Consider the following 16,610-nt stretch of genomic DNA (forward strand, 5'->3'; position numbering starts at 1 on the left):
CAAAAGATTGATGTGGAGCCCGGACTCCGCTGGAGACCAAAGTCCTCTGATCTCCGCCTCTCCCATGTGGCTACCCCATCCCAGGAGGGACGCATCCGTCACCACTGTGTGCTCCAGTTGGGGAAGGGAGAGGGATCTGCCATTGACCCAATTGCGATTCGTGAGCCACCACTGCAGTTGCCGTGCAGTGCCCTCCGAGATCTGGACGTGATCGACAGGTTGCCCTGATGCTGTGCCCACTGGGACTTCAGGTCCTACTGCCGAGTCCGCATTTGCCATCTGGCATGATCTACCAACAGGATGCAGGAGGCCATCAGGCCCAGCAGCCGTAATGTCATCCTGACCGAAACCCAGGATAGAGGCTGAAAGATCGGAATCATAGCCTGAATACGTTGGGACTCGCTGCTCGGGAGGATAAACCCGAAACTGCGTCGAGTCCAGAACCGCCCCGATGAAAAGGAGCTTCTGGGAGGGAATCAGGTGAGACTTCGGCACATTGATGTTGAAACCCAGCAAATGCAGGAGGTGGGCTGTAGTCTGGAGGTGGGAGACGACTGTCTGGGGAAAGCCAGTCTTCAACAACCAGTCGTCGAGATAGGGGAAGACTGGAACCCCTGATCTGCGCAAATGGGCTGCGACCACTGCCATCACTTTCGTGAACACCCGAGGGGCACGGGTAAGAGCAAAGGGGAGCAAAGGGGAGCAAAGTGAACTGAAAATGCTTGTGGCCTACCGTGAACCGCCGGTAACGCCGGTGGGCCGGCAGGACGGGGATGTGGAAATATGCATCTTGCAAGTCCAATGCTACGATTCAGTCACCAGGGTCGAGAGCAGATAAGACCTGAGCCAGCATCAATATCTTGAACTTCTCCTTCCGGAAGAAGCGGTTGACGTTCCTGAGGTACAAGATAGGACGCAGGCCCGTGCCCTTTTTGGGTACCAGAAAGTAGTGGGAAAAGCACGACCTACTTCTGGCATAGGAACAAGCTAGATGGCCCTCCCGAAGAAGTTTCAGATGATCCACAGACATGCGGTGGTACTGGGGTGGCATGGCTGGAAGGGTAGTCTCGAAGGGGAGGAAGTAGCCCCTTCGGACAATTTGCAGCACCCACCTGTCCGAAGTGATGGTGTGCCAGTGGAGAAGGTGATGGCGAATCCCGCCACCCACTGGCTTCTGATGGGCCTGAAAGCTCGGACTAGGAAGGCTTTGAGGCAGATGCTGCGGGGGTGGAGGTGAACTGACCTGCTCGCTGGCCCCCTTCCCAGCCATGGCAGGGCCCATGTCCGCCTCGAGGTTGGTTCTGTGGCTTGTGGCTGAACAAAAGTGTTGGGGCGCCCCTTCCATGGCCACAAAAGGGACAAAAAGCTGAAGTGGCCGTGCGCGTGGTGAAAAGGCCCATGGATTTGGCCGTAACATCGGACCCCTTAAAGCGTTCCAGCGCATCAATCAATCAATCAATCAATCATGGCATTTGTATCGCGCGCTACTCACCCGGAAGGGTCTCAAGGCGCTGGGGGGAGGGGGTTGCTACTGCTCGAACAGCCAGGTCTTGAGTTGTTTCCTGAAGGCGAGGTGGTCCTGTGTCAGCCGGAGGTGGATGGGGAGGGAGTTCCATGTCTTGGCTGCCAGGTAGGAGAATGATCTTCCTCCGGCGGTGGCTCTTCGGATGCGTGGTACGGCGGAGAGGGCGAGGCTTGTGGAGCGTAGCTGGCGTGTGGGTGTGTGGGTGTGTAGAAGGTCAGGCGGTCGTTGAGGTACTTGGGGCCCAGGTCGTGGAGAGACTTGTGTGCGTGGGTGAGAAGCCTGAACGTGATGCTTTTGCTGACGGGGAGCCAGTGCAGGTCCCTCAGGTGTCCGGAGATGTGGCTGCGTCGGGGGATGTCCAGGATGAGTCGGGCGGAGGCGTTCTGTATGCGCTGGAGTTTTTTCTGTAGTTTGGCTGTGGTTCCCGCGTAGAGGGTAATCCCGTAGTCCAGTCGGCTGGTGACGAGTGCCTGGGTGACGGTCTTCCTGGTCTCGGTGGGGATCCATCGGAAGATCTTACGAAGCATGCGCAGGGTGTTGAAGCACGATGAGGAGACGGCGTTGACTTGTCTGGTCATCGAGAGGGAGGAGTCCAGGATGAAGCCGAGGTTGCGTGCGTGGTCTGTTGGCTTGGGAACGGTGCCCAGGGCGGGGGGCCACCAGGAGTCGTCCCAGGCGGAGGGCGATGTTCCCAGGATGAGGACTTCCGTCTTGTCCGAGTTCAGTTTCAGGCGGCTGTTCTTCATCCATTCGGCGACGTCTTTCATCCCTTCGTGTAGGCTCGTTCTGGTGGTGTCGGGGTCTCGGGTGAGAGAGAGGATCAGCTGTGTGTCGTCGGCGTAGGAGATGATGTTGAGGTTGTGTTGGCGTGCGATGGTTGCAAGAGGTCTCATGTAGACGTTGAAGAGGGTTGAGCTGAGCGAAGATCCTTGGGGTACGCCGCAGATGACTTCGGCGGCCTCGGATCGGAACGGGGGGAGGCGGACTCTGTGTTCTTCCGGCGAGGAATGAGATGATCCACTCCAGTGCCTTTTCTTGGATCCCGATGTTGCTGAGGCATTGCACTAGGGTGCGGTGGCAGACGGTGTCGAACGCTGCAGAGAGGTCCAGGAGGATGAGGGCCGCTGTTTCCCCGTTGTCGAGCAGGGCTCGGATGTCGTCGGTGGCTGCGATGAGGGCGGTCTCGGTGCTGTGGTTGGCTCGGAACCCGGACTGCGAAGGGTCGAGGGAACCGTTCGTCTCGAGGAAGGCTGCAAGCTGTCTGTTGACGGTCTTCTCGATGACTTTGGCAGGAAAAGGGAGGAGCGAGATGGGGCGGAAGTTCTTGAGGTCGGTGGGGTCCGCTGTTGGATTCTTCAGTAGGGCGCTGAGCTCGGCATGCTTCCAGCTCTCCGGGAAGGTGGCGGTGTTGAAGGATGAGTTGATGACGTCCCGGAGTTGGGGTGCGATGACGGAGTCGGCCTTGTTGAAGACGTGGTGGGGGCAGGGGTCGGTTGGGGATCCGGAGTGGATGGTGTTCATCGTGCGGGCTGTGTCTTCGGTGGTCACCGTGGTCCAGGTGTGGAGGGTGGCGGTGGGGGGCGTTGGTTCGACGATTGGGTGCGTGGAAGGTGCACCGAAGCTGTTGTGGATGTCGGCGATCTTGCGGTGGAAGTACGAGGCGAGAGAGTCGCAGAGATCTTGTGAAGGAGTGATGTTGTTGCTGGTGCTGGGATTGGAGAACTCCTTGACGATGTTGAACAGTTCCTTGCTGTCGTGGGCGTTGTTGTCCAGTCGTTCCTTCAGTGATTTCTTCTTGGTGGTGCGGATGAGTTGGTGGTGCTTGCGGGTGGCGTCTTTGAGGGCGGTTCTGTTGTCTGTGGTCTGATCGCGGAGCCAGGCTTTCTCGAGGGTGCAGCAGTTCTTCTTGGAATTCTTGAGTTAGTCGGTGAACCAGGAGGCTTTCTTGCTTCTGGGTCTGCTGGGCGGGTTCTTAAGTGGCGCGAGGTAGTCGGCGCAGGCGGTCAGCCATTGTGTGAAGTTGCGGGCTGCTTCGTTGGGGTCCGTTGTGCTGGCGGGTGGGTTCTGGCTGAGGGAGGTGCTGAGCTGCTTGGCGGTGATCTTGTTCCAGCTCCTGCGACGCATGATCTGCTTTGTCGTCAAAAGGTGACGGCCATCAAAGGGCATGTCCATAAGGGAGTTTTGGGCATCCCCAAAAAGCCAGTGGACCGCAGCCAGGAGTGGCATCGGAGAGACACGGTTGTAGAAATCACTCTGCGTAACGAGTCTGCAATGTCCAGTCCACACTGTATGGTGAACTTGCTGCATCCCTCCCCTCAGCAACAGCCTGGGAGAGCGCTGTCCGGGCATCCTCCGGACACTGAGGCAGCACTCACACAATCTTATCCCACACAGAGTGGGAATAACGGCCCTAGAGGCATGCGGTGTTGACCGACCTCAGCCCTTAGCTGGCAGATGAACAGATCGTCACCAAACTGCTCCAGCTTCTTGGATGCCCTATCCGGAGGGGTGGTAGGGAATGCGCTCTGGGAAGTAGAGGCCTGGATAACCAGACTCTCGGGGGTAGGGTGGGTGGACAGAAAAGCAGGGTTGCCCGGAGCCGGGCGGTGGCGTCTGGCCACATTTCTATCCACAGGAGCCCCTGTGGTGGGCCTGGACCAAGTGCCCATAAGATTGTCAGTTAGCGCTTCATTGAACGGCAGCAGAGTGTCCGAAGAGCTTACTGCCGGCTGGAGCACCTCAGTAAGTAGGTTAGTCCTCAAGGCCACCGTAGGGAGTTAGAGGTCAAGCGCCTCGGCTGCCCTACGCAAACCCACACTATAGGTCGCTCCCTCCTCCGAAGCCACAGAAGGAGGAGACAGGAAGCCAAGGTCAGGCAATTGGTCAAGACCACTGGCATCCCCTAACTCTTCTGCCCAGTCCTGACCCAACTCACACTGCTGTGTGAGAGGCTCCTCAGACCCCTCCCAGTCCTCCCCTTTCTCCATGGCCTGAGGAACAGGTCGAAAAGATGGAGGCTGAACATAGGGATAGAAATCCCCCATCGGTGTAAGAATCGGCGACATACGAAGTTGGACCCGCACCGTGCTCAGTTCGGGGCTGAAACCGGGGCCGACGTTGTCCGAGGGACGAGACAACGTCACAGGCAGTACTAGAGGAGTAGACGTCAGCGGAGGAGTCCTGAGGTCAACCGGCGTCGACCGGGATCCAGGCCTGAGCCAAGGGGGTCCTGCACCGCTGGGACCAAAATCGCCGGCAGCACAGGGCAAGGACCCCCAGTCGGGCCCGAAGGCACAACGGCGGGGACCGACTGCCCAAAAAGGGCAGCCATGGCTGCAAGAAAGTCTTGCACCTGAGCTGGAGTCGCACCCGGACCGGAAAGGGTGGGTAGGCGGGGGTGGTACTGCCCGCACCCTCAGCCACGTCGTGCGACTGGTGAGGGGAAGTCAGAGAGCGAATACCGGTCGACTCCCTCCTCGACCGGGACCTGGAACTTTCGGGAGCGCTCCCACAAAGTCTTCGGTGCTATGACAGTCGGAGCACGACCTGGGGTCATGGTCACGCTCCAAGCAGTAGAGATACACGTCGTGGGGGGGGGGGGGGAGGTCGGTCACCGACATCATAAGGCGACAGGCTTGGCAGGACTTAAAACCGGGCATCCCTACTCAGCAAAATGGAGACAAAAAAATCTAAAAAAAAAACTCAAGTCAAAAAGTGACTGGGGGTACTTGCTCTTCCCGGATCTTCGCTTGCTGGCGCGGAAAAAGAAAGAATCGACGTCAGGCGTCGTCTAAGTAGCTGCCGCGACGTCATCCCGGCGACCACGATGCCAATAATGGACGCAGAGCCGCACAACACCACTTTTCGACATGCCCCTGGGGTACTGCTGACGAAAACTTTCTGGATCCAGTCTGATGTCTGGAGGTAATTCCAAGGTAAGAAATCTATCACTAAAGTGTTTGTCAGATTTGCGTTTTGATGCCTAGTGCTTACATTTGGACTTTGAGGACTCCGATGAAGATGTTGAACAGTGAGGCGTGGTAGAGGGACCAGCCTTGTGGTTGGGCCCGCTGCTGAGACTGGAAGGTGGACCCCTGCGATATCCAAAACTACTACTTATGCTCAGCGATGTACAGCTTAGCCTCCTGGTCTTGGCTTGCCTTTGGGTCAAATGGCCATATGATTTTGAGCTGTGATGTAAGTGTGCAGGTGTAGCGTTTATATGCGGCTCAGCTTCATCGCTTCTGGGGGGGTACACAGCCTGAGGGGCCTGCTGGAAGCCACCTCCCAGGGCACAGGAGCACGGCTGGTAAAATCTCTGGCTCCAGCCTGGCGCCACAGTGATATGCTAAAGATGAAGAATCTGCTGATAAAAGTATCCATCAGAACTCCCCTCCCCCCATTACACTTTATCTGAGCTCATTTTGAGCTGGTAAATCAGGGTCGTTTGTGTGTAGAACAGTCAAATAGGTGTATTTTGCGTCTGCTTTTTTCCTCATTTTAAGCATTGTAGTCCAACACACAGGGGCGTATGCAGTCCAGGTAAGGTGAAATATCAGCACGCACCAATCAATCAATCAGCATTAGTATAGCGCATATATGGGACGTCTGTGCACCCCAGGGTCCCAACAGGAGGGCATCCGATGCTCAGCTGAAAGGGCTCGTCACAGAACCAATCCTGCCATCAGTACCCCCTTTGAAGCCAGGGAAAGAGCGGGCGGCAGCGTGAACAGATTCCAGGCACATCAGACTTGTTACAGTAAACACAGCTAAACAGATGCAGCTGGCGCACACAGCCCCGTGCCAAGAAGCCAGGCAGAGGAGCTACATGTGACTGCAAACAGGAGCAGAGAACACTCTGGGATGGCTGGCAGCCAAGCGTGGCACAGATTCCTGCCGCCTCATGGTCTGTCTCCACGAGAGATGCTGGCACCTTGCCAGGGCAGGCATGAATCAGCGCCACGCAAATGCCACTCTGCCAGGCATTCAAATACAACCCCTGCCCGCAGTCTGAGTCAGCAATGCAATGGGGGCATCAACGCACAACACCGCGCCCAGGGCTCTTACCGGCAAAGCACTTGGAGCAGAGATTCATGGTCTTGCTGGACCTGTGGGAAGAGAGAAAAGGGAGGCCATTAATAGAGGCTGCAGCTCGAGTCAGCACACAACACACATTGCGCGTGAGATGCCGCGCGGAGGAGCGTGATGCACGTGTTAGATAGAGAGAGGGACACAGGAGGGGCCGTTAATAGAGGCTGCAGCTCGAATATGTACACAACAAAGGTATCTTTAAATATTGTGCGTGAGAGGCCGAACTGAAGCGCAGCAGCAAAAGGGAAAATATACATCCAACGCTCCACGTTCCTACTGCAGTGCTGTGGTACAGATGGCCTCACACTACATACAACAAACCAACACTCGATCCTACACCAGTGCTGTGGTGCAGATGGCCTCACAGACTACGTAAAACAAACCAACACTCGTTTGTACTGCAGTGCTGTGGTACAGATGGCCTCACACTACGTACGGCAAATCAACACTCGGTCCTACGGCAGTGCTGTGGTGCAGATTGCCTCACACTACATATAACAAACCAACACTCGTTCCTACTGCAGTGCAGATGGCCTCACAGACTACGTACAACAAATCAACACTCGGTCCTACGGCAGTGCTGTTGTGCAGATGGCCTCACAGACTACGTACAACAAACCAACACTCGTTTGTACTGCAGTGCTGTGGTACAGATGGCCTCCCACTACGTACGACAAATCAACACTCGGTCCTACGGCAGTGCTGTGGTGCAGATTGCCTCACACTACATATAACAAACCAACACTCGTTCCTACTGCAGTGCAGATGGCCTCACAGACTACGTACAACAAATCAACACTCGGTCCTACGGCAGTGCTGTTGTGCAGATGGCCTCACAGACTACGTACAACAAACCAACACTCGTTTGTACTGCAGTGCTGTGGTACAGATGGCCTCCCACTACGTACGACAAATCAACACTCGGTCCTACGGCAGTGCTGTGGTACAGATGGCTTTACACTACGTACGACAAACCAACACTCGTTTGTACTGCAGTGCTGTGGTACAGATGGCCTCACACTACGTACGACAAATCAACACTCGGTCCTACGGCAGTGCTGTGGTGCAGATGGCCTCAAAGATTACATACAACAAGTGCTGTGGTACAGATGGCCTCACACTACGTACGACAAATCAACACTCGGTCCTACGGCAGTGCTGTGGTGCAGATGGCCTCACAGACTACGTACAATAAACCAACACTCGTTTGTACTGCAGTGCTGTGGTACAGATGGCCTCACGGACTACGTACAACAAATCAACACTCGGTCCTACGGCAGTGCTGTTGTGCAGATGGCCTCACAGACTACGTACAACAAACCAACACTCGTTTGTACTGCAGTGCTGTGGTACAGATGGCCTCCCACTACGTACGACAAATCAACACTCGGTCCTACGGCAGTGCTGTGGTACAGATGGCTTTACACTACGTACGACAAACCAACACTCGTTTGTACTGCAGTGCTGTGGTACAGATGGCCTCACACTACGTACGACAAATCAACACTCGGTCCTACGGCAGTGCTGTGGTGCAGATGGCCTCAAAGATTACATACAACAAGTGCTGTGGTACAGATGGCCTCACACTACGTACGACAAATCAACACTCGGTCCTACGGCAGTGCTGTGGTGCAGATGGCCTCACAGACTACGTACAATAAACCAACACTCGTTTGTACTGCAGTGCTGTGGTGCAGATGGCCTCACGGACTACGTACAACAAACCAACACTCGTTTGTACTGCAGTGCTGTGGTACAGATGGCCTCACACTACGTACGACAAATCAACACTCGGTCCTACGGCAGTGCTGTTGTGCAGATGGCCTCACAGACTACGTACAACAAACCAACACTCGTTTGTACTGCAGTGCTGTGGTACGGATGGCCTCACACTACGTACGACAAATCAACACTCGGTCCTACGGCAGTGCTGTGGTACAGATGGCCTCACACTACGTACAACAAAACAACGCTCATACCTCCTGCAGTGCTGTGGTGCAGATGGCCTCACACTACGTACAACAAAACAACGCTCATACCTCCTGCAGTGCTGTGGTGCAGATGGCCTCACACTACGTACGACAAAACAACACTCGGTCCTACGGCAGTGCTGTGGTGCAGATGGCCTCACACTACATATAACAAAGCAACACTCGTTCCTACTGCAGTGCAGATGGCCTCACAGACTACGTACAACAAATCAACACTCGGTCCTACGGCAGTGCTGTTGTGCAGATGGCCTCACAGACTACATACAACAAACCAACACTCGTTTGTACTGCAGTGCTGTGGTACAGATGGCCTCACACTACGTACGACAAATCAACACTCGGTCCTACGGCAGTGCTGTGGTGCAGATGGCCTCACGGACTACGTACAACAAATCAACACTCGGTCCTACAGCAATGCTGTGGTACAGATTGCCTCACACTACATACAAACTAATACTCATTCCTACTGCAGTGCTGTGGTACAGATGGCCTCATACTACGTACGACAAATCAACACTCGGTCCTACGGCAGTGCTGTGGTGCAGATGGCCTCACACTACGTACAACAAACCAACGCTCATACCTCCTGCAGTGCTGTGGTGTAGATGGCCTCACACTACGTACGACAAAACACTCGGTCCTACGGCAGTGCTGTGGTGCAGATGGCCTCACACTACATATAACAAACCAACACTCGTTCCTACTGCAGTGTAGACGGCCTCACAGACTACGTACAACAAACCAACACTCATACCCCCTGCAGTGCTGTGGTACAGATGGCCTCACACTACATGTAACAAAACACCCGTTCCTACTGCAGTGCAGATGGCCTCACAGACTACGTACAACAAATCGACACTCGGTCCTACGGCGGTGCTGTGGTCCAGACGGCCTCACACTACATGTAACAAAACACCCGTTCCTACTGCAGTGCAGATAGCCTCACACTACGTACAACAAACACTTGTTGCTACTGCAGTGCTGTGGTACAGACGGCCTCACACTACGTACAACAAACCTACATTCTTACCCCCTGCAGTGCTGTGGTACAGATGGCCTCACACTACATACAAACCAACACTCGTTCCTACTGCAGTGCAGATGACCTGACACTACGTACAAACCAACACTCGTTCCTACTGCAGTGCAGATGGCCTCACACTACGTACAACAAACACTTGTTGCTACTGCAGTGCTGTGGTACAGACGGCCTCACACTACGTACAACAAACCAACACTCTTACCCCCTGCAGTGCTGTGGTACAGATGGCCTCACACTACGTACAACAAACCAACGCTCATACCTCCTGCAGTGCTGTGGTGCAGATGGCCTCACACTACGTACAAACCAACACTCATTCCTACTGCAGTGCAGATGGCCTCACACTACGTACAAACCAACACCCGTTCCTACTGCAGTGGTGTGGTGCAGATGGCCTCACACTACATACAATCCAACACTCGTTCCTACTGCAGTGCTACGCAATTCCAGATTGGTTAATTATCAATACTTTCACAGAAGTGTTTTTATTTTTCAACAGTAAATTAAAGGTTTTTTTTCCCATTCTGTACCTGGTTAGTACGTTTTCCTCGATAAGTGACAGGACCTATTAGCCGAAACTCAAGCATTTGACACTTAAGTAATGTATTTTTAAAAAGGGTATTCCTTTATTTGCTTTTAATCCTGGAAGCACTCCATCTGGTGGACATTACCCCCCACATACAATCTGTTCTCACCTGCATTCATAGCAGATGAGTTTTTCGCATTTCACAAAGTTGGAACTCTGGAAAGTTAAGCCAACAAGTGTTTCCTCTATGTTGAAATGTGTGTGCGCTGCTCCCACGGAGGTGCTACGGACACACCATCTAATCCAGTCCTAGACACTTCAACAGCCTCTCTAGAGAACTTCTCTCCAGCCCAGCTCTCCTGCAGCAGCCCAGCTTCCTGAGCCCCCACTCTCGCTCCTGAGCCTGAAGGATGCAGGAGTGGTACACTGGAGAGAGGCATGCTGGAGGGAGGTACACTAGATGGGGGACAAATGGGGGGGGGGGCACACTAGAGTGGGGCACACTGGAACTACGCAGATGACACGCAAATACTCCTTCAACTGAAATGCCCCAAAGACATTGGAAACTCACCAATTTTCAGTTGTCTCAGAGCTGTGGATCAGTGGATGACGCGGAGCCATCTCAAATTGAATGCTTCCAAAATAGATATACTCATTTGTGGGGGTAACTGGAAATATTATGACACACCCGCTCGCTCGTTGTGTGGCCTGATGATCTTGGAACACCACCTAAAATACCGAAGGAAGTAAGAAACCTCAGACTAACCATGGGCTCCAAGCTATAAGTGAATGCCCAAGTGGACAAACTAGCAAGCTCAAGCTTTGTTACTATGAAAACTCTGCAAAAAATCTTCCCCCATCAGGGATTTCCACACAAGGTCCAGGCTACCATCTCCCTTGTTTTGTCCAAACTTGATTACGCCAATAGCCTCTACCAGGGATCACCCTTAACAACCATGAAAAGACTACAATGGATTCAGAACTCAGGCTGCCAGACTACTCTTGCATATAAAAGTGCAAGACTATATCTCCCCTGCCTTGAAAGCCCTGCATTGGTTACTGATTGCCAAAAGATCCACGTTCAAGCTGCTTGATATCTGGAACGGGACCACTCTTCATCAGGAATATAATCACTTAACGCATTCAACAAAGGAACCTCCGCTCTAGAGGTGCACTTCGCCTCAGATTCCCACGGTACATGAAAAAACAATGGGTGGCACATCATTCTCTGTTCAAGCAGCTAAACTATGCAACTCTTTACCCACCAACATAAGATCCACTGATCTTCAGAAAACTACGCATGAATTGGCTCTTCCCCACATAACCACCATACGCAAACAGATAGAAATACACAGCATATCTTTCTGTATACAAACATTTATTTGCTCTATAGATATGTACCTATGTATGTGTTTTGATTTGTATAAACATGTAGAATACTTATTTAAAAAAAAAAATATATAGATATTCATTAGTTCTGCTTAACAAATACACGTATTACTGATAGTTATATTATTCAGTTTTTAACATGTATATAAGTGACTGCATACATAATTAAATCTGTAAGAAACTGTGCAGCAACGACCTGAAGCAGACGTCCAGTACCACATGCTGTGCTGTGGAAACGTAATCAGACTGACTTACATAGCATTTTCCCCGACACAATGGCTTTGCATACACGGATGTTGTTTGAGTTATTTTCCCATTCTTCAGGATTTACACTCTGCCACATGACATGAAAACTTCATCTGATTAATGCGGAATTGTGACATATTGAGACAGATCTCGCTATAAATTGGTTGGTGAGTCAGTCCCTAAGGTAACGGATTACTCTGTGCTTCCCTTCAGAAGTCTTAACTTTATGCTGAAAAACAGTGGTGTTGGTCGCTTAAAACATTTTTAACAACCGGAAAAATGAACGGGGAATGACTGATGGGGCAAATGCATTTTATGGAGTACCATCATTTTATATAATGGGAGCCAGCAGGCGAGTAAATCTCCTATACGTCCCACTAACAGAGTTTTAGTAGTCGCCATTGTGACAGGAACTAAAATATGCCCCACTTAATTTCCTCAAAACTTCTTAATGAACGAGGGACATTAACAGAGGACAGCGAGCTGCATTCACCCCACAAGCCTGAAGAATGCTTGGCTTCAGGTCCCTCCAATGATCTGCATACACAGGGCTAATTCATTGTGTTGAATATTCCGAGCAAGGGGAAACGTCAGTCCCCGATGCTCTGCCCCAAACTAAAGATTATGTCTATGACTGAGACAACATGCTTCCTTGAACAATGGACCGCACTCAAGAGCGGTCCACACTACCTGGTGGGCTTTGTGCAGGTTCGGCCACACTGTCATTTTGTAAGTCTGCTCTCGAATGCAGATTAGATTTTCTATGGTCAAAGAAATGAAGATTCAAAGATTTCATTAACTACAAAGCAACGGAAGACATATATCCAAGATTTGCCCTGATGGGGCCGCAGCTATGCCCATGCTGAATATATGGGCCCTGGGCCCCATGCCTCAAAACCAAAGGGGGTTGATGGAAGGAGTGTTGAACATTGCAAGCACTCATCCCCAGTCAACTGATCTGGGTTTAATCCATCATCATTCTTTGGTCTTGCTTTGTTTGCCCTAAATTGGCAGGGTATGTCCAGACGTGGGTCCCTTGCTCACTTTGCCACTGGATTCAAGTTAGTCTGGCTGATGATGGCTGATTAGCCAGAAACCAGTCCCAGGATGCTTGTTTCCGGTCCAGGGAAGACATGGCTTGGCAGTTCGGGCTGGACTGTTCCCATGAAGCACAGCGTCAGACTCATTTGCATATGGTCATGTCCCGGTAAGCTGAGCATTTGATTGCCAGAAAGTGCCTAGTCTTATCGAGCAACAATATAAAGAAAAGGGACAGGCGGTGTGTGCAGGCGCCTGACGGAGTTGAGCTCATCAATACAGAATTCTCAGTAAGCTAAGAACATAAATCAGTGGTTCCCAGTCTGTGTGACACGCACCCAGGTGCACTGTCAAAACTAGCCAGGGGTACCACACACCAAGCACACAGGTTGGGAACTGACATGAATTTGGCTGTTAGTTATGTATTTTTGAAGCACATAGCTCAGTTTCACTCCCTCAGCTCTCACTGACCAGTCTGTGACAAGGGAATAATTATAGCCAGTCAGCTGAGCCAGATGAAAGAAAGCATTTCAGTCAGTAGTGTGCAGTTAAAATGTCAAAGGCAAGTTATTTATGATGCCATGGGGTACTGGTATCCAGTTATCACTGAAGAAAATGAATTTATTCACAAATACCAGTTGCACACAAAGTTATAAAACCACACACAGGCTATCTGAAGTGTTCATAACCATAAAAGAGGCTTTGTTAATGTTTCGGTACATTCAGACTGCAGAAGAAGTGGATATTTTGATGCTTATTTCACTAAAAACAAATGAAAATGTCCATAGGTAACTGTCACAGACAGAAGCAGAAGACTGAAAGCAAATGGAATTGGTTAGAAGCACAAGTTCAAACTCAAAGGTCAGAATGCACATGGTAAAAAACATCCGCCAAATGTCAGAACAAATGCACATAAAGTAAACTAATGCCACAGATTAAACAGAAGTGGGAGGCCCAACTCAAAAGAAAATTCCAAAAATGTGCCCAAACTAAGGTGACTGGAAAAACATAGGTAAAGACAGAGAGTGGAGCGGTAGAGACCTGGGGGGGCGCACAAGGAGCACAGAGAGGAGCTGGCACCACACTGATGTCATTCTCATCTTGAAGCTGAGGGGGGCACAGGCAGCATGCTACTGTCACCTCAGAGCACAGGGAGCCCAGAGAGGAGCTGGCACCACACTGATGTCATTCTCATCTTGCAGCTGAGGGGGGCACAGGCAGCATGCTACTGTCACCTCAGAGCACAGGGAGCCCAGAGAGGAGCTGGCACCACACTGATGTCATTCTCATCTTGAAGCTGAGGGGGCACAGGCAGCATGCTTCTGTCACCTCAGAGCCCAGGGAGGAGCTGGCACCACACTGATGTCATTCTCATCTTGAAGCTGAGGGGGGCACAGGCAGCATGCTACTGTCACCTCAGAGCACAGGGAGGAGCTGGCACCACACTGATGTCATTCTCATCTTGAAGCTGAGGGGTGCACAGGCAGCATGCTTCTGTCACCTCAGAGCCCAGGGAGCCCAGAGAGGAGCTGGCACCACACTGATGTCATTCTCATCTTGAAGCTGAGGGGGGCACAGGCAGCATGCTTCTGTCACCTCAGAGCCCAGGGAGCCCAGAGAGGAGCTGGCACCACACTGATGTCATTATCATCTTGAAGCTGAGGGGGGCACAGGCAGCATGCTTCTGTCACCTCAGAGCCCAGGGAGCCCAGAGAGGAGCTGGCACAGGCAGCATGCTTCTGTCACCTCAGAGCACAGGGAGCCTAGAGAGGAGCTGGCACCACACTGATGTCATTCTCATCTTGCAGCTGAGGGGGGCACAGGCAGCATGCTTCTGTCACCACAGAGCCCAGGGAGCCCAGAGAGGAGCTGGCACCACACTGATGTCATTCTCATCTTGCAGCTGAGGGGGGCACAGGCAGCATGCTACTGTCACCTCAGAGCCCAGGGAGCCTAGAGAGGAGCTGGCACCACACTGATGTCATTCTCATCTTGAAGCTGAGGGGGCACAGGCAGCATGCTTCTGTCACCTCAGAGCACAGGGAGCCTAGAGAGGAGCTGGCACCACACTGATGTCATTCTCATCTTGAAGCTGAGGGGGCACAGGTGGCATGCTTCTGTCACCTCAGAGCCCAGGGAGCCCAGAGAGGAGCTGGCACCACACTGATGTCATTCTCATCTTGAAGCTGAGGGGGCACAGGCAGCATGATACTGTCACCTCAGAGCCCAGGGAGCCCAGAGAGGAGCTGGCACCACACTGATATCATTCTCATCTTGCAGCTGAGGGGGGCACAGGCAGCATGCTTCTGTCACCTCAGAGCACAGGGAGCCCAGAGAGGAGCTGGCACCACACTGATGTCATTCTCATCTTGAAGCTGAGGGGGCACAGGCAGCATGCTTCTGTCCCCTCAGAGACCAGAAAGAGGTAAAGTGCATTATTGGGAACTAGGAGCGGCTCGCGGCGCATTAATGGGAGCCCTGAGCTCTCATGGTTGATATTAGGCTCTGCCCGCCCACAGACTCCGCTCAGAGGAAAAAGCAGCCCGCTCCCTGCTCCATCTGGGCCAAGTGTCCCGATACAACGAGGCACCAGACACATGCCGACAGGAGACTTTAGATGCACACTTTAGATGTACACTGGTGGCACCCAGGCTGGGGAATGGAAGACACAAAGACTGGCCCGAGGGCACAGATAGAAGGCAAAAACCCAGACAGAAGGCACGAGGGAACAGACCAGGCACAATAACCCACAGTCAGGAGGCATGAGGACACAGTCAGGAGGCATGAGGGTACAGTTCAGAGGCGGGAACACAACACATACAGTAAAGTAGAGCAAGTCAGACGAGCCTTTTAGACTGGAGGCAATAATGTGAAAAAAAACTAAAATAGACGCCTTCTCCATCAAGGCACCTAGGATTTGAAACAACATTCCTATATCTATCAGGGCCTCAGAAACCCTGCTCAGGCGCGAGCTAAAGACACACCTCCTCAATGAGTAATACATCACAACTAGGGGTCCCGTTTTTTTGTTATTTTTGTTTTTTTTAGATTTCCGTCTGTATTTGTCTTTATTTATTTTGGTCTTTGTAAAAAAAATTATGCTGAAATGAGTATATTTCCACATTTATTAAACCTATAAATGTGCACTCATGCTTGAATGCGTGCTAGGTTTCAGTGCTGTGAACACCCACTGAAGTTAAATCAATGCACTTAAATTAAAACATGCACATTTCAGTATCAGCCTTGTGTACATCTACTGCTGTTAAAGCCTCTTTACTAATATCCTTTTCTTTTTTAGCTCCCTTTTCTATCAACCCACACAGCTATTGGCTTGACAGTCATGGCAGACAGAATTTAGAATTACTCTAAAAAAAAAAAACAAGCCCATTTCTGTTTTTATGTTTAAAAATAAACATAGACATGAAAATAAATGTTCTGTATTTATCTGTAAATATATATATATATATATATATATATATATATATATATATATATATATATATCAGTAAAAACAGGGAACCCTAATCACAATGCATTAACAGTTCACTTCTCGGAGACCCCATGTCCCTCCAATCAGTCTAATACTGCATCGGGTTCCGAAGTGGGTTGAATAGAATCAAGTCTATGATTAGAATACCTTCATTGGCTTCATCCTAATTATTTTCAGGGAGAAAAATGCAAGTACTTCCGAAATTGAGCTTAAATTCCCCCCCCCCCGAGCAAATTCCCCCCCCCCCCACACCTCAACTTGTAAAAAATGTT

General features: G+C 51.4%; 1 protein-coding gene across 1 annotated transcript in view; it reads right to left on the reverse strand.

Annotated features, from left to right (window-relative positions):
- The window catches only part of ZFAND3 (zinc finger AN1-type containing 3), a 617,257-nt gene that overhangs the window by 376,596 nt on the left and 224,051 nt on the right, over positions 1-16,610 (reverse strand). Inside the window, exon 2 of the mRNA XM_078647365.1 lies at positions 6,593-6,633. Within this exon, the coding sequence (XP_078503491.1) occupies positions 6,593-6,633 (41 nt within the window). The remainder of the gene's footprint in view (positions 1-6,592; positions 6,634-16,610) is intronic.

Source organism: Lissotriton helveticus, chromosome 6 (genome assembly GCF_964261635.1).
Source record: "Lissotriton helveticus chromosome 6, aLisHel1.1, whole genome shotgun sequence".
Taxonomy (NCBI): Eukaryota; Metazoa; Chordata; class Amphibia; order Caudata; family Salamandridae; genus Lissotriton; species Lissotriton helveticus.